Source organism: Anopheles ziemanni, chromosome 2 (assembly GCF_943734765.1).
Source record: "Anopheles ziemanni chromosome 2, idAnoZiCoDA_A2_x.2, whole genome shotgun sequence".
NCBI classification, from domain to species: Eukaryota; Metazoa; Arthropoda; class Insecta; order Diptera; family Culicidae; genus Anopheles; species Anopheles ziemanni.
This window is the reverse complement of record NC_080705.1, coordinates 25,900,401-25,919,121: the sequence shown is the minus strand read 5'-3', so window position 1 is coordinate 25,919,121 and position 18,721 is coordinate 25,900,401. Positions and strand designations below refer to the sequence as shown.

The 18,721-nt window shown below is 41.2% G+C and overlaps 1 protein-coding gene across 2 annotated transcripts in view; it reads right to left on the bottom strand.

Annotated features, from left to right (window-relative positions):
- Window positions 1–4,452, bottom strand: part of LOC131282723 (polypeptide N-acetylgalactosaminyltransferase 5) — a 47,023-nt gene extending 42,571 nt beyond the window's left edge. For both annotated transcript variants that reach the window (XM_058312256.1, XM_058312257.1), the window contains exon 1: window positions 4,258–4,452. In XM_058312256.1, the coding sequence (XP_058168239.1) occupies window positions 4,258–4,452 (195 nt within the window). The remainder of the gene's footprint in view (window positions 1–4,257) is intronic.
- Between the last annotated feature and the right edge of the window lie 14,269 nt (window positions 4,453–18,721).

Sequence of the window (18,721 nt, the reverse complement as noted above, 5' to 3'; positions counted from 1 at the left end):
GTTGGATGCAACTTTGCGTCAAGTGCAACCTCGATAACTCCATTACCAGCCAGGCCAGGGCCCAGCTAAAGCCAGCCGATGTCAGCAACGTTGGGAACACCATCGGACGACACGTAGACGGGTGGTTTGGTGTGCAACAGTTCATTTTCGAGTGTCCTTCCCCACATCCTTGCCGAGTGGAGTGCCTCCAACACCGGTCACGGTTGGGAATGCGAAACGAACGCACTGCATAAGGATGCAATGGGAATGCACACGAGCTCCAATCGGTGCCCATTTTCCAGCGAAAACGATGCATAACACATTAAATGATGCATAAATTATTCGATACGTAGGACAACGTTTTTCATTCCTCTTATTAAAGCGTAACCCGAAACAAGTAGATGAAGCTATTTGTGCCAGTGCTGTGATACAAATTTACAGATCTAAATATCGTATATGAAATCATTATGACCAAGCTGTTTCAATTTATAATTACTATATCAATGAAACCCCCTGGGATGCCATTAGTTTAAATTTTTACTAATTGAAAATTTTATGAATTGGGTTGGTGGCTAACCGCATTCCCATCTATTATTAGCCTAGCATTATGTGGTTGAAACTTTTGAACAAAACTCAAGTTAATTTAGCCTACGAGTCTTATACTTTATGGATGATCATTCCTAATCAAAGCAGTTCAAAGTATTTTAGAAATCATAAATCTTCGGACATAGGCATATATTTTAATTTATAATAGTTGAGCTATACATACTTGTTTTCTCATACATGTTTATTATTGTTACAATTGTTGCAACGTATTATAATTTTTGGAAATGATTTGTAATTTGAATATGACTTGATTGTAAGATGTGGTTCACAAGTTTAAACGAAATTGAAGCACAATTTTGCACATATAAATTAAATTCAAGTTTAGGATAAAACATTCTTCAACAATTCATTTAATTTTAAAAAAATGCAACACAGAAGCAAAGGTATAAAAATGGATATTCGAGAATTGCAGCGAAATATAATCAACAAGCTAGACCATTAAAGTAAACTAACAGATATGTTACTTCAATCCAATGTGGTTACTTCAATTATATGCGATGTGCTGAAATAAATAATTTAATACGACTTAAACTGTTCATAACAGCCCAGTGCTCAGTGGAACGGCACATTTTCTTACCATTCCCCACAACAACATTCGCGTGTTTCCTTTTTACTCCGAAAGAAAGAAAATTGAAAAGAAGGATGGAATTCTTAGTAGAAGAATAGAACCAGAATAAAAAAATAAAAAGCTACTAGTAGCATCGTTCCCACTCATAATTTATGCTAATGAAGTCGGGGACTTTCTTTTGAAGCAACACACCCATCCTGGCCTTCTGAAGATCCACTGCACCGGGTACTGGAAGGTATTTCCATCGGGTTTGACCGGTCGAGTGGCCGCCGGGTCGCGACGAAGACTGGTGCAGCAACAACAACAACCGCAAGGAGATTTAATTCTTTGCCACTTGATTTTTGTGCCTGCGGTTGCGGGACGATTCCGCTAAGCATCCTTTTTTCACCGTTACTTGTGTCCTTTTTTCCATCCTTGAGGTTAATTTAGCGGAAGGCACCCCATCCCTAACATCAGCATCAGCTGCTGAATTCCGCCGCAACCGCTGCTGGCACCACCGCCCGTCGCAGGAATGAAACACATTTTACATCATCATGGCGCCAGGTTGTACACTCTCTCGCAGTCAATTGGAGAAAATTAACTTTCGTCCATTTTTCACATTCCCGGCGCATACGGCCGCATTCGCGAAGGCCTTTCAGTCCGGTGTCACGAGGCAAACGCGACAGTTTTCCCGGGACGAACAATGCGAAAGAAAAGCACCGCGGAAAAAGATTCAAGCTAACAAGAGTTTTCTTTTTTATTAGCACACGGGCACAAACACAAGCAGGTACACCAGGTGCTTACTTTAAATTAACGGCAAACAAATTAAAAAGGCAAAATGGAACAGGAAAATTTTTAATCTCAAATAAAAACGAATGCCGCCCATTCCCATCTAATTTTAATCCATTTGTTACTGCAGGATAACTAAATTTTACCGAGCGAATGGGAAGACGGATCGCAATTCTGCAATTGACAGGTTCATAGCGCATAAAACCCATTTCCGTTTCGCTTCAGACCAACTTCATCCGGGTTAATTAAGCTGATGAATCCCGACCAACATGTACCGGGAATTTGATTTACTTTACTCCGTAAGGTAGGCAGATGATATTTTGTATTTTATCGTTTCATCTTTCGGACCATGCATGAACAAAACAATCTCCAATACATGGGAAGGGTGTGTTATGATTTAAATCTAAGCTAATGGAGTTGGCGATTCATTAGGAAAATATAAGAGACCTTTTATTACATCTACCAGGATGGATTCATAACATCCCTTGGAAATTGAACCCTCAATAGAACTTCGTAGGAGAGCACTCCAGGAAAATATAAAAAAAAATTGATAAAATTCAAATTTTGCTTATCTTCTTTCTGAACCGATCCAACGTTTACCCCATATGCAGCCCCCCGATGGACCGGATGGACTGCAGAAACAATCGCTCTCCGAGCCAGAAAACTTTCCTAGATTAATCAAATGTTTCCACATCCCACTTGAAACATGAAGGTAAAAGGTTAGAGTATAAAGGGATCCTATTGATTTATGTAATTTCACGAACAACGAACGAACCACAAGAACTTACGAAACCTGACCTAGCTATGGCCGCCTATGGCAGGCAAACCTAACGATCCCGTCCAAACTATCCGTACTGGTCAGGGCGCTTGTCTGTGTGTAAGGTTGTGTTTCTCGTTAGTTGGCCCCTTCGGAAGCCGTTTCGAGAGGAACATTTATAAACCTGGTACGACAAGAATCTAGCGATCGATAACGCCGGATACATATTACAGCAACCGAAAAATGTGAAACAGTGTTGTCTAACATTACACCGCACCCGAATATGTTTCGATAGCTATTTTCAACACATTGCAGGCACAAGCTTCCCTTCCAATGATATAAGACCAAATTTCTCCAAAATCGTAAGCAAATAAATGGATGAGCGTCGGATGCGGACCCCTTCCACCATTATTGGCAAACTGGTTCAATATTCGTCCCCACTCCAGCAGAAACCGCACCAACAGCTGGCAAATACGTGCTGCATCAGCACCGAGATTTCTAGTTGCGACAGAATCGAACAGAAATCGGGTTTTGCGGTATAGCATCACCCATAGATAACTGGGAAATGGATTGGAGCAACGATAAGGAGGGGGGAGGGGGGGGGGGAAAGTGGCCAAACCAATAGAATTCGTAGCAAAACACAACAACTCCACCGGCGCACCAGAAGAGTCCTTTTGCACGGTAGTGGAGTATTTCACGAACCAATGACATGATGTATTACCTGCAGCCGAAATTCCTGCTCTAAACTTTCCCAACATCGAAGAATATTGATTGCTTGAAGGAAAAAAAAGATTTATTGCCACGGTACATTGCAAAGTGCAGTTGAAACTGATGGATTGCACCAATTTTGCAATATAGAAATCGACTGCATGGGTTTTTCTAAACCTTTCGAGTTGATTTCTCTGGATCGACAAGGATGGATATATATTTAGCGGATAACTAAAGTAATATTTGTTGGAAATGGTAGTAATTGGAAGTAAGAGAAATGATATTTAAGTTCCTTTCAAACCTAACAAGGAGTTTTGTTCCCATATTAAAAGAGACACAGGAACGATTAGCTGTGCAAAGATTAAGGAACGCTCAAGATATCCCAGTTCTTTGACAGTTGACAGCCACTGTACGAGGAACTAAGTGTACAAAGTCATTGAGACAAGATGTTGCAGATTCAATGAAACGTTTTGCAGACATGTTCATCATATTATGTTGACAGGACGTTTGTGTACTATTTTGCAGATGCATTAAATGATTTAGTTCTTCTAACAATGTTTTAATAAGAATTCTTTAGCTGTTAATCATTTAATAATAATTGGTTGAATATGTTCTTGAAAGGTAATAGTTAAATACTTCTAGTCGTAAAAATTGATCTCAAACTCGTGACAACTATGAACTGTGTACATCAGGAGAAAACAACAATCGTTCAACATCGCTGTTCACATCCTGGTCGATCCAACATCACAACCCACCTGCGGCGTAGCTTAAAGCGGTGATTATTTATCAGTAACACGCCGGAGAGAGTTAATACATTTTCGATGATTTCCGTTGCGCTTGTAAAACAAAGTACTGGAGCATGCTAACTTACCTCCCCGTCGTACTCTCCTCTGTTGTTGTTTTTGCACAGCCAGCTGGAGCCACCGCCCGTACTGGGGCAGTCGGCGTACTTCACTATCAGTATCACATCGATCAGCAGCCACACCAGCGAGGTCAGCACCACGATCCGGCAGGTGTTGGTGCGGAACTTGCCCCGGAACATTCTGCTGAGGCTAACGTTGGTCATTTTGGTCGGTGCGTCCGCTGAAGCCCGCTTGCTGAAGCGACCGTCTGTTAGTCGCTCTTCAGCCCACGGCGTGATTCACCTACGGCCAAACATAAATGCTCCGTCCGACTCGGTCGCGGTCAGTTCGCCTCGGCCACAGATGCAGTGGATTCGGCAACGCTTTTTTCAAACAACAAAAATACCAATTTTCCGAACGACTGATACTTGCTTCGGGATTGGGTACACTTGTCAATCGTACAGCATTTGTTGGACAGGGATAAATTTTAGCCTAACACTCATTGAGACACACGATTACACTCAAAAACACTATTTACTCTGAATTGATCACTTCATATTAACCTATTTTTCGTTTATCACATACACTTGAGTAAAACCTAAGGGAATTTTGCACAGTCAAACACAAACACGAACCTCAAATCAACCGTGAATAATGCTGTAAGAATACAGAAATGTTATTAATAGTCAGAACCAAAAATAAAAAAAACCAAGGCGTCCATTTTGATGGATTTTTGTAAATCTAAAGCTCATTGAAAATAAATAAATTTTAAACGAGAATCACGATTCTCTCAAACACTATGAGCGAAGCTGTTCTACAGACCTATGAGTTTTTCCGACCACGCCGATCACGAAACACCCAATTCAACGAACCAACCGTCCGACGAAACCGTACCAACCGATCGATGAAAAGCCAGTGCAATGGTGCATAAGGCTTTTCAGCTCACCAGCCAGGTTTTCCCTTTCCTTCCATAGCTTATGCAGTACCTATGAACACCACACTAGAGCATGAAGAGACCTTTCAAAGTGGCCCATAATCGAACGCTCCGTACTACGCTTTGGGGAGGGGAAGAAATTGAATAAGAAATTGAATAACTTTGGCTGCTTGACGTTTACGAAAAAGGCACCAGCCTTTCCGGTGCAATGATAAAAATAAAGAAACCTCTTTACCATTACAACCCACCCCGCCGCTGTGCAGCAGATAAGCCGAAAATATGAAGCTAATTAAAAGTTCCCGGGTAACATGCAATATTTATCGCCTGTAAATACACTATGCCGAAAGTAAACCACCACGCAACACAGCACCGAACTGGAAGTGGAAGTGCAACGGAGTCGGAAGGGCCTCTTCGCTGATCGAAATGGTTTCCATTGCTTCCGCTTTACCCCTTTCTCCGTTCGCGGCTCAATTTTTGGGACATCAATATTGCACTTCCGAAGACTTTTACACGGAAGCACCGCACACACACACACACAAAGTTCCCGAGCCAGTGGCATGAACCGTGTAAAAGTAAAATGCGGAACATCGAACATGGTCAGACAGGAAGGAAAACTGTAGAAAAAAATAAGACAGAAAACAAACAGAATCCTGTTCGAATTTTCAGCGATCCATACGTTCACGGTAAAGTCGCTACGGAATACACTGCCCGTGTGCAAATAGGTACAAGGCAATATAAATAAAACTAGCAACGCGGGGAAACGCCAGCATAACAGTTATTGATGCACATGGCTTGAAGGAACACTTTAACAAAACAAAAAAGACAAGTAAATCGATCAAAAAAAGGTAAAATGTAAATAAACGGGCCGCACACGCTACTCTACCCTCCCGGAGGGCGGCAACAAAACCAGCGTAGCGAACGAATTTTCCATTTTCTTTGTCAGACAGTGCACGTTCGAGGGGGCCCGTGGATCGGAAAGGTGTGGAGTTGATTTTACATTTTTGTGTGTTTTGATCACAGCAACTTGCAAACCCATCAATTTACCAAAGCGTCATAGAGATTATTGTGCTGATGGTGCAGCTAATTAAAATTTATACAATTGTCGTTGTCATGCACCGGAAATGGAGCAAACAAACAGAACTAATTCCACGTTGGGGCTGGTGATTGATTAACCGTACGGGAAAAGTACAGCCAACCACTTATTCTAGTTACGTAGTATCGTGAGTATACATTATGATAATTATTTCGTACATAAAAGCTTCGCACAAGTGAGCATTACTTGTCTTTTAAAACAAACAGGTTTTCATTTTAGCAGTTTTGCACCTCCACCACGATCTGTTCTATAATGCATATTCATGCGTAGGAACTACCTGCAAAATTTACTTAGAAGTTGGAACTGACATTGTTAACCAATTCGTTATGGAACTATTATTGATAGGTTATTTTACATTCCCTTAACAAACAATGTCAAAGGATTCCTAAATCCAACTTTAGGTATTGGATAAACTTGTCAACTACACCTATGAAACGTGCCTTATTGCAAGTAAAGGCATTTACAACGTTAACGACAATAATTAACACGACACAAAAGTGTGCCCCTAGAATTAATCGTTTCAATCGGTGAGTTATTTAATGACAGTAAATTTGTTTTTCCCTTCTACTTTCTACCACATATGAGCAACGCTTTTCCAGAAGGGATGTTAAGCTTCGTATCGGACGGCAACATAAAAAAAAATACGTCAGAAACGCATAAAACACACCCCCACGCACACATACACATACACACATCCGACCATTTTCCAAGCACCATGTGGTTGGTGAATGAATTTTAATGCATTTCCGATGAATAATTAGTAACGTTGGTTCGAAACGCTTGCGCCGCTGGTCAAACTTTTACGGTTCTATCCGATGACCATGCTGGTCGCCCTAGTGGTAGACAATGACGAGGCGATGATGATGATGATCATGCTGCTGCTGCTGTCGATGATAATGATTGCTGTCCGTATTGTGAGGGAGGAGTTTTTTCATTTCTCCGTTAACTGTGGTGCCAACATCCAAAAAACACCTCATAAATGCTGACCCGAACTCATTTATGCATCATAAAAGGGCTCGGTTGGGGAGGAGTTTTGTTTTTCCTACTCCTTTTGCGATGGTTTCGTTCCACACATTGGTATGAGTTTACGATTCTGCTTTTACTGTTCACCAAACTTCCGGTGCGATGCCGGTGAGCGGGGAGATCTAAAAGAAGAAAAAGATAAAAAAAATAACATTAGAAATCATGCCGATCCGAATAGTACAAAACTGTTTTTATGCGCTTGCAGTATCAGCTATTCGCTCACCCGTAGGGCCATTAAGTTGAACTTAACAAGCTCTAATTTGTGCACACTTTTCATTGGCCTGTTCGAATTAATTGCCACAGTTTTTCCGTGCAAATAAAATGAGTTGTTAAGCGAGTTACAACTAAAAATGATGATGCCCTGCCACGTTGAAGCTATATCTTCCGTTTAGTATTTTAGTAGAAACATCTTTCCCAACGGAGCAAGGAGAAATTGAGCAATTATTTTCCTAGCGTCTAAAGAAAGCATAAATTCAGTGTTTAACTATCAAAATAGTCTGCTCCAATTCAAACAAATATATGGATTCCTAGTGAAGTGAAAAAGCATACCACAGGTTTCGAACTAATGATTAGGAGCTGGTAATCAAATACTCAACTTACGTTGAATTCTTAAGGCGAAAAAACAGGAGAAGATAATGTAGAAGTATTATAGAAATAGGCGTTTCTTTTAGCTTTCCAACCATAGTCAACCATCTTATTGCGGTTCACTATTTTAGGAAAAAGGACTTCCTATAGTACTCGACTCGCTCAAATGCTTTATTTTATTACAACCTTTACACGATATACTACATAAAACCTGACAATTTATGGTAACACAACACTAGCGTGAACCAGTCTAAATAGCCAAAAGAATGTTCACCCGTTCACTTAAGAGCGTGCAAAAGTGTACCGCTGACAAAAACGGTTCTTAAATAGAAGCAGTTTATTCTTGATTTTACAACGAAACAAAAATGTGAAGAAAAACAAGAGAAAAATTAAAAAAGCGCATGAAACATTAAAGCACACGGAGGAAAAAAATATTCTCCTCAACTTTGCCATGGAAAAAGATCCTTAATCGAAACCATTCCACCTAGCAAACTGTAACGTTAGAAGAATCCACAGAGAATAAAATAGCATAGTAAAAAAATAAAATAGCAGCCCCAGTCAACCCGATAGGGATTTCGGAGCGAATTACAGAATGCAACAAAAAAAATCACGAGCAAAACTGCATCTCGTGGTAAATGTGCAGCTCAGGTTGGTTTTATGGCGTATACCACAAAAAAAGGTTTCTTCGCACGTAAAAGAAAATAGTTCCATCGCAGGTGAGCGGGAAAAGTATTCTTTCATCCGTAGCAACCGAGAGAAAGGGAAGAAGGAAAACCCAGAACCAACGGCAGACGGGTGGAGTTTTCCACCGTTTGCGACGAATGCACACATAAAGCATCCGCCGTAGAACGCAACGGAACGACCGACGTGGAAAACCGATGGCAGTGGATTTGTGCCAGAGAAAATAAGGGTGCGATTATTCCGGAGATTGAAGATATTTAAATGAAAAGCCGTGTGACGACGGGCAGTAATTTTATGCAAAAACATAGCCAACGGACCCAGCACCAGCAGAAGGCCGCTGGGTGTTAGTTGCATCTCGTTCTACCGAAAGTAAATGCAGCCCAGAGGGCTGCAAAGGCTAGAAGACGAAACCATTCTTCCAAAACTTCTGACGACCGGCAACGTTTTTCATGGTCCAGAGTTGATGAAAATTTTGTACTGTCCCATTGACGAAGAAATTTGTGCACTGGATAACGAAAATTAAAATTTAAATAAACCACATCGTATGCTCATGTTTGAAAAGAGTTTTAAGTGAAAAAAGTAAATCTTCAAACAAGCAAAGATTGCAAAAAAAACATGGCTACAGAACAACGTTCAAAGCGAAATGTTTTCATTTCATTAAAGGAAGAAACGAGTGAGAAATTTGAAAACATACGGTGATTATATAAATAAAAAACAGTCAGACAAAAAGGAGTTAAAAAAACACAAGAAAAACAGGAAAGTAAGTAAGCAATTGATAGAAAAGCTTGAATTGATCAATATTTTCTTAAACTAACGAAGTAATGAGCAAGTTAACTACAAAACTCATTAGTCGACTAAAGCAATTGCAATTACTTCATAAAAATAAAATAAAAGAAACAAAAACAAAAATTATATGATGTGAGCTAACTGTTTCTATCTAACAACAAATCCATTGCACACTTGCCTGTCAAGGAGAGAAGACAAACACATAACACATTCTTTAACACCAGTTCAAAAGCAGTCAACGCCATTCCCAGCATGGTCTTTCCTATCGCATGCTTTTTTCTTCCCTGCAAAGCACATGAAACGATTTCGTTCCAACAAGCATCGCCTAACCTCACCGGCAAACATCACCAACAGATATTAATCCTCGGTTCTGTTTTGTTTCTGCGTTTTACGAAGAAGTGCAGCAAGGCCCTCCCGTGGAGTGAAGCGTGAGTGGCGGTTTTCTGGAGCAGCACTTCTATTTACCAACTTTTGCGTGTTTCTTTGGCATTCACTTTTAGTTTCACCCAACCAACATTAGGACGTCTCTAGAAGTAAAAGTGGCAGCTTCATTATCGGGAAAGCGTATGCGCCTCAGATACGGCTCCGCTGGGTGGTGGAACAAATTGGTATTTTTTTTTTTGGGTGAAGGAGAAGGGCGAGGGGTCACGGCAAAACTAGCAAGATGAGTAACTGTGAAACAAATTGTGCTAGTGAAACAATAGATGGATGGCACTTTCAAACATCAACAAGATCATTTATAATTCGAGCATGACAAAGTTGTGATAGATACGTTTAATAAGTCACGAAATAATGTTGTATAGCTGGAGTGAACACAATGAATGAAAAGAAAACTGAAATAATGTGAACAATATTAGTAAACAGGTTTGATATTCCATCAAAACATGTGCACAGTACAATGCATAATGTTAAAGCAAGTAAATGTTTGCTGTTCAAAAGCAGTCAACTATCGCCAATTCAAACAAAATACTCCACTGAACCCATTGCATTCATGCTACAAATCCGGTGCTAAAGAAAGGTATCGATTTTCGAATCTAATATCCGTGACGGAAACAATCTCAAAACAATCAACCCGAACTGTCGTAAATCGTGCATTTGCGGACCAGCCTTGTCTCGGTCGATCGGTGCGTACTTTGCAAACATTTGCAGTGTTTCACCGACCAAGGAATGCATTTTCCGAAGGGACAGGGAGTGTGCCATTTTGCCTCAATTCGCTCGTATGCAGAAGACGTCCGGGGTGCAAAGTGCATTATCTATTCAAGGGTCTAATCTAGTGAAGTCAATTTTCTTTGTGGAATTAACACCTTCCATGGTCTTCTGCTGCACTCGTGTGTCCTGGTTCGGTTTGCAAATAACAAGGGAACGCATGCCTTCAACCGGGTCGGCAAACACACTCGTTCAACTTTCCCAGTCGAAAAGGCAGTGTCCGCTTTGAGGAAAACTTTCCAAATCGACTTGAAATGCAGGAAGAGTTTGGGTCGTTCTATTTTAGTATAAAGGAAGTAGATCTAATCACATTCAAAGTACTACAGTCAGTAATAAACACCTATGGATTTTCAAAATATTGTACATATTTGGTCCATTTGAAAATTGAACACTGTACCTACAAAAGAAGGCATTTCTTATATTTTAAAATATTAATCACGGAAATACCAGCATAACATATCATAGCGACATTACTGCCAACCATTAGTGAAATGGACACATTTCATTTCTTTTATAGTTCTCTGAAGCCACAGCCTCCACATCTACCATTTTTTTCCGGTTGACTAGTTGTGACATTTGACTTGCCTTTCCTTTCGCCTTCAAAAGGCTGCGTGCTTTCCCGGGGACGAAAAATGTGTCTTTCATCCAACATAAGCGATGGCGGGTGTGGCTCAAATTCAATGCAATGAGCAACGAAAAAAGCTCTTTTCTCCGTTTCCTCGAAGCGACCGACATTGGAAGTTTGTTTTTCTTTTCCCAAAAACACAGAAAAGCACAACATAAGGATATGTTCATTGGTCAACATTTCTTGTTACTAATATTAAGCAAACAAAATTTGACTTTGGACGAAAGCGTTCCTATGAAACATTTTTTTATTAAAACAAAGCTATCGGAACAGGAAAAATATTAACAAATTCTAATATTTCTCTTACACAATTTAAGCTGGTTATGAAATGCAATTTGTTTATGCTAGATTCGTCCTAAAATCCTCATCGTTTACAACCAAATGAATACCAGTTTCAAACGAATGAAATTTCCCAACCCCTTCGGACCACACTTTTCAAGCACATCACATTTATTATCCATGTCGCTTCTAGTAGACCTCAAGCTCATCCAACTCTCGGACTTCATTTCCTCGTCCATTCAACGAAGCCCAACGGTGGCCAGGAAAAGCCAAACTACCGAGAGCGCGCACGAAACAACGATCTCTTCCGTTCCAAAAAAAAAAAAAAACCTCTCGGTGAAAACCATTCACCGCAGGAAAAAGCCCCTTAGTCTCCTAAATACTAATCCCATCTCATCCACCTGCCATCGTCACCGATTGGGGGGAGGGAGGGAAAATCGAGAAGAAAAAGGGAAATATACGGTAGCATACCACTTCGGTATGTAAATTAAAACAGCTCCTTCATCACCATACGTGGACCACACGAGGGCTTCCCTCTGAAGGGCATACTTGTATAGGTGTGTGTGTGTGTGTGAGTATGCAACGGTTGAAAACTTAATCTAAAAACTGTTGCTTTCTTCGGCGTGCGCGCGCGCACTTGCTTCCGGAAGCCGTCGGTTGGTACTTCCGTCGCTCCCGGGGGCTGGATTAATATAAACGTCACGGACAATGTATTTGCGCACCGGCGCCTAACGGACCTGGCAGGAGAGAGGGGGAAGGGGGAAGAACCACGAAACCCTCTCTCGAACCAAAGCCCTGTAAACACATATGCAAACTAGGCACTTTCAAGCTCGCAGGAGGTTGAGGAGGGCTTTGGAAAACCTTATCTCGACCAGCGTTGCAAAGCACTGCACAACAGCCGACTCGACCGACCGAGTGCATTATTGTCAGGCAACAAACGCCTTTTTTAACGTTCGTACTGGCCTGACTGCACTTGCATTTTAACGCCAAATCTAAGCTGCATGAATGACGAGTCACTGGCGTATGGATAAATGCATTTAAAATTGTTTATTATAATACTTGTCTCGTTTATTTCTTTATTTTATGGATGATCTATTCTTGTTACAATTTAACAAGTAGGAAAATCAAGTTTAATCTAAAATTTAAACCTGAAGTTAATAACCTAAAACTGAGTCAATACTCAATACCTGAAGTACTGAATAAAATTCATAATGCAATTCGCACAAAAAATCTATATAAACCATCCCAACTAGATTTTCCGGAAAAAACAGCACAGCCTTCCGAAAATGGTACCTGAGCGTTCCAGAAACTTATCGATCTATGCAATCCTACTTTACCGCCCAACGTACGGTGATGGTCAGTGCCGGCCGCCAAGGAAAACTGCACGTGTGGTTAAGCGCCGTGGCCGAAAAAGCCCAACAAACCGTGCGATATTGCTTCCGCTGAAAATCAAATAAATTACTGCAACTCCATACGAGCCTCGAAACCATCTTCTTTTGCGGTCGTCTCCACCGGCCCAAAAGTGCAGTAAAATCGAAGACAAACTCGGCCGGTAAGCCTTGTCCACCACCGGTTGTGGTGGTGGTGGTGAGGGAAAAATGTAACACCGAACGGATTCGAATCGGAGAAAACAAAAAGAAAGGCGTTGTATGGGGAAAAACGAAACGCCCAAAATGGATAACACTTCCAGCTGGGAACAATCCCATCCCCGGGAACGGTGGACCACACGAGCTCTAGGCTGTTCTACGTTCGGAGAAATATATTTGTGTGAACTTAGAGCGCCCGATTTTTGGGGCCGACAAAGAGTGCCTCCAACGTACAATGTGTGCCTCTCACGGCTCCGGTTGACTCCATCTCGACAAGCAGCGAAGTTGATAAATAGTGCCAAATGGAAACGGTCGTATTTTCTTCGTTCACTTTTTTCACCATATTTTCGATTACTCGACCCAGATTAGTGCAGCTGCAGCAATTGTTTGTTGTTTTTTCTTTTTTCGTTCTTTGCCTATTCAGTTTCACTCCCCGGTCCTTTGCAATGGCCATCCCCTTCACTTTCGCCAGACCGAACTGTGGTAGCCTGGTGATCTACTACTTTTGGCACGGTAAAGCGTCCATGCATGTCCGACGGACGAATGACACCCGAACGGTACTGAAAAATGGCTCCAGCTGGACCAAAACGAAAACTCGAGCCCATGAGAACCGAACACATGGGCAGAACGTGTCGGAAATTGTACACCAGTGGTATAATTTTAAACAACACTACACCCCAACCACGAAACTCTCTGGTTTCGTCCGCAGTTAAAGTGCCTAACTGCTTCTTTCCTTTTGCTGGTTTGCCGATTTTTATTAGAATACGTTTAGAATACGTATTTATGCATTAAACATACATGCATTATGAAATTGGTCATTGATTTACAAGGTTTTCATCAGATAATTTTCTCACATTACCTAGTTTACATGGGAAACCAACAAATTAACGCTATTTAAATTTTTATCAAAATATACACTAAACTCATATGTTAATTTTTCTTTATTTTAACATCCAGTTTAATTCTATGAATGTAGACATTTAATAATAACACGAACGAGTTCATCAAAACTACACACACTGGAAACTTGCGAGCAGATTTAATATAAGTTTGTTATTTAATACATAACTAAAAGGAACCTTCACAATAATTCCTGTAACATGCAAAGCATTCAAAGCTCGAAATAAAAAAGAGAAGAAAAAGCTGTACTTGTAAAAATACCGAGGAAAATTGGATCAAGACTAATCAAGATTCCAAATTTGCAGATGAGTAAAATAGATAATAGAGGCTTATGATAAAACATAACCCGCTTGTGGATGATTTCATTTCCTACTCGGCATTCTTAGTCCCGATGCTACATTGTTTGCAGGGCACCTTTTTTCTCAATATTTTAATATCGTCACGTATCAAATGAAAGCATAGATCTTCTAAAGATATCCAAGAATGAATGGAGCAAAAGTAAAAAGATTCTGCAATGCTTTGAGATGTGTCACCAAATGGTAGAATAGTATGGATTACGTCCGTAGACATTTAAGCATAAATTAATTATACCACATACATGCCTGGAATGACAATGTCCACATAACTATTGCGTCACAAATGTAAACTTAAGGATCTACCCACTCTTACCGGGGCTCTTCTTACCGGGGCCCGGAAGAAGTGTAAATTACGTATTCTGCAACATAACTTTCTGCATCACTCTTCAGCAGTCTTAGATAGCACAAGATTTTCCATTTCGAGAAAACATATCTCGTTGGAAACGGCCGCTCACCGATCGTTTCTACTGCCTTCTACTACTGGACACACCGTAATCGTCAATATGCAAATATATGTATCCCTTGGCAGAGAACGTGCGGGCATTATTGCCGTACTTAAGCGTCTGCATGCCGAACCGAATGGAACGCACAATTCCTTTTGGGGCAGAATGAATCCTTCTTATTCTAGCTCCTACGAAGCGGTCATAGTGCATGGGGCAAAAGATTGTCCTGTGTCTCGTTATTGAATAAAGTGTCGATCGGACATTCGTTCCGTTTCAATCGATAAGCTCTTTTTCTCGCCATACTCCTGTGTTCTATTTTAGTTTCGGCAACACGAGCACGAGGGGTACGAATCGATGGGTTCAACTAAACCATGAGCTTCATTCATGACCAGCTTTATACAGACTGTTGCTAACGTATGCAAAACGAACCAAACCCAGACTTCTTCTGCAAGGCTTCTGTGCTCAAGGCCTAAAACTTCAATTTATTCAGTTTGATAAGGTGGGTCTTGATTCTATATAGAATAGAGAAAAAAAACTGTCACATGCTATGTTCCTATGTTCTTTTTCCCGAATCTTCTGGGATTTATGTTGCAGGACGAAAAGTATTGATCCCTAGTGACCATTTTACGATTCGTTTCCATAAAAATAAAACCCTCGCTTAGACAGAGCGTTTGCAGGTAGGCTGGCGACTTTGTTCCATGCAAACTGAACTTCAAATAGACGAATACATAAGCAAACAATAAAACAAAAATGACAACCATCAGAAGAAAAATCAAAGCTTTTCGATTTACCTTTTTCCTGACAACTTTAGGGACCGGAGCGTGCTCCCTAATGTCCTCAAATCGTTTAACGGTCATTACAGGGGCCATTAAGTGGAGCCCAATGGGGAATTTCGTCGTCCTTTTCGCATACCTAAGCTGCTCGAAACACACACAGCAGAGATTAATAAAAAAGGAGGAAAAATGTTATGCTAACTAATTGGCGAAAACATTTGTGTTGGCGTTGTAGAATTTTTTTGATTAATGTTACGTCCGGTATGCACAGAATAAGAAATAAAAATTAATGTAGAATTGTAGAGCTTCCGCTTTAGTGTGTAACAAAACATTTCACCCAATAAACGTTAAAGGAAAATGAGCAAACAAAGTTATATAAATTAATGGACGAAATTGTTTGTTGTTTATGTATTCTGCATAGTTCTGCAAACCACAACCCAATCCAAAACTCTTTCCATTATTTTCCACCGCAAATTTCCCGTTAAAGTAGTATTTAAACGTTTAAGAAAAGAAAAACACAATTAATTAAAATTAACATTTTGCGTTCGCACCGAACCCAAAGACAAACCCCCGAAAAAACAGTTGATTACACATCGGAAAAGTGGGTGAAAGTCAGTCGGCTCGAAGCTCATAAAGGGCCGTACTTGTTCAAGCAGGGAAAGAACTGACCGAAAGCCTCGAAACAGCATACTTCCCACGCTCCATTAAAAAAGCGACCGAAAAGTAGTAAAACCCCGTTCTTGAAAACAAAGCAATTCCAAACGGTGTCGGCGCGTAACGGACAATGTGAATACCTTTCTGTCAACTTTCACGCTCGGACAATGTTGTGGGGAGGTTTACGGAAATAAAAAAAAGGTCTTCAAAAATACATTTCTCCATTGCACCAATTTCAAACATTCTGTACAATTTCGCAAAGGACTATGCTGTTCAGTCGACCTAAGATTTTTTACTGCATTGTATAAATCAGATAAAAATGTGGAAATATTCTGCAAATATAACAATAGAGAAGAGAAATCCTGCTTGAACCGGTATCAGAAAGTGATAGAGATAATCGTGGCTACACAAAATAAGCCTAATATTTTATGATAAATGCACCTTTTTAGGAGCAGGTTTATCTACCAACCCGAGCAAAAGTTTAACAAAAAAACGGGAAGCATGTCCATCCCTTGCACAAACGATCGTCCCCCCCCCCCCCCCCCAGGCATCTCTGCGATCAACCTCCGCATTCGGGCGACAATGTCGCAATTGTGTCTTATTTTTCCCCTATAAAATAAAATACCCGGACCAGGGAAAAACAGCAGCCTGTACACCGAGTCCGGTGAGCCCTTCCTGCATACCAAACAGGGATACGGCCATTTCTATGGGGCAAGAAAATTTACATGCGCCAAGCATGAGGCAGGACGCAACGATAAATTTCCCATTTTCTTACCTGCGCGTCCTGCAATCAACAGCATCGTTTGCCGAAAGCAGTGGAAAATGTGGAAACTTTTTCGTTCAACATGACACCGACGCAATAAAGGATCTTTCGTACCTCGGGACAGCGCGCGAAACAAGGTCATTTTGTGTTGTGGCGTTTGTTTCTGGTGCAAACAATATTGACATGGAACCCAATGAAGTAAATTTAATTTTAAATAAATCAGTATACAAACAGTGAGCAATAGGAGTACTCGAAAGTGTAGCATCTTGGTAATAAAACTATTGAATCTAGGAGTGGTAGAAAATGACCTTCGAAGACGCCCTCGAGCACGTTCCATGGCATCCGCACACCAATTAGGACGCCCATTCAAACTCGGGTGTAAGGCGAAGCTTGGAAATCTGACGAAACACGCACTTAAAAAAGAAACGCGACCATTCCTTCCTTCCTTCCGGATAACGGCCGAAGTCGAACGTTGTCCCGTAGTGATAGCAATTCGAAACGAATCTGCTCCACTTATTTCATACAATTCATTGGCATTATAAACCTTCGTACACCGAAGACAGTCGGTGCAATATCCAACCAGCTCCTCATCTTACGGCCAGCGGCGGCGTGACCTCCGCCGGGACCTTTCACTGGCAATAAATCGCCAGCTCGGGACGGTGCACCGCAGGGGAAAACTCGCCCATGATTATGAGCTGGAAAACTATAAATCCCAAATAAATATCCCCCCGAAGGCGCATTTCGCTCGCGGAAGGAAACTCGCAACTGCGTATCGCATATCAACCCCCGCCGATGACGGGCGTCGTTTTTCGCGCAATTTATGATGCGCCTACGACGCGATTGCGCACACACATTTGGATGGTCACACTTTGCAGCAGGCGGCCGCCGAACAACTCCGCACTGGAACATAAACCAATATAGAGTAAAAACGGGGCGATTTAACACCTTCCTTCAACGAGCAGTAGCATCGCCTATTGGTTGGATTTGACGCAAGATTAAACGTTCGGTGGCGGTTGAGGACACGCAATCAACGCAATGCCTTCCCTTTTTGCGTAGCGCGCATCCCCAGGCGATGATGTAGGTTCCTATTTCGCTTCAGAAGGTGGGGAGGCGGGGGGGTCAATGGCATATCGTGTTTCCTTGGGTGGATCCGTTCGACGGCATCATATCATCGGTGCCGAACATCGGCGGAAGAACTGATGGTGCGTCCATCCGCGAAACGGTAGGGTGACGGGAAAATTTATATCCAGTTGCAGTTGGTGTGTCTGCCTGCGTTAAATCGACAATGCTGTACGGAACATTTCCTAGCACCAAGCGCAGGTCACTCATTTCGTCCAGAGTGACGGCTAACCCTTCGGTGCACCCGAGATGTTGTTGGTAATGGACGTGGAAATATAACTGACACAACTGTGTAGTACTTTCTAATAAAAATGGCGATTTCAAACCAGCAAATAATAATGCACTCATTTCTACTTAAAACTAAGTTCACATTTAAACGTTCAACTATAAAGCTACAAGCTTAATTACTCTACTTCGAAAAATGTTCAATTTTTACAAGAAATTACGCATAATTGGAAATTAATCAATTTTTAACAAATCTAAAAGTGTATAAAACGAATTATTTCTATCAATCTTCTTCTTGGCGTAACGACCTTGTTGGTCATGCCTGCCCTGTAAAGGGCTTACGAGACTTTTTACCCTATGTGTACGTGGATTGTCAGACCTCTCGTACAGGGGAGGGTCCGGTCTCGGTTGGGATTCGAACCCACGCCTATTTCTATCAATAGGTTTCTTAATTATTCCACT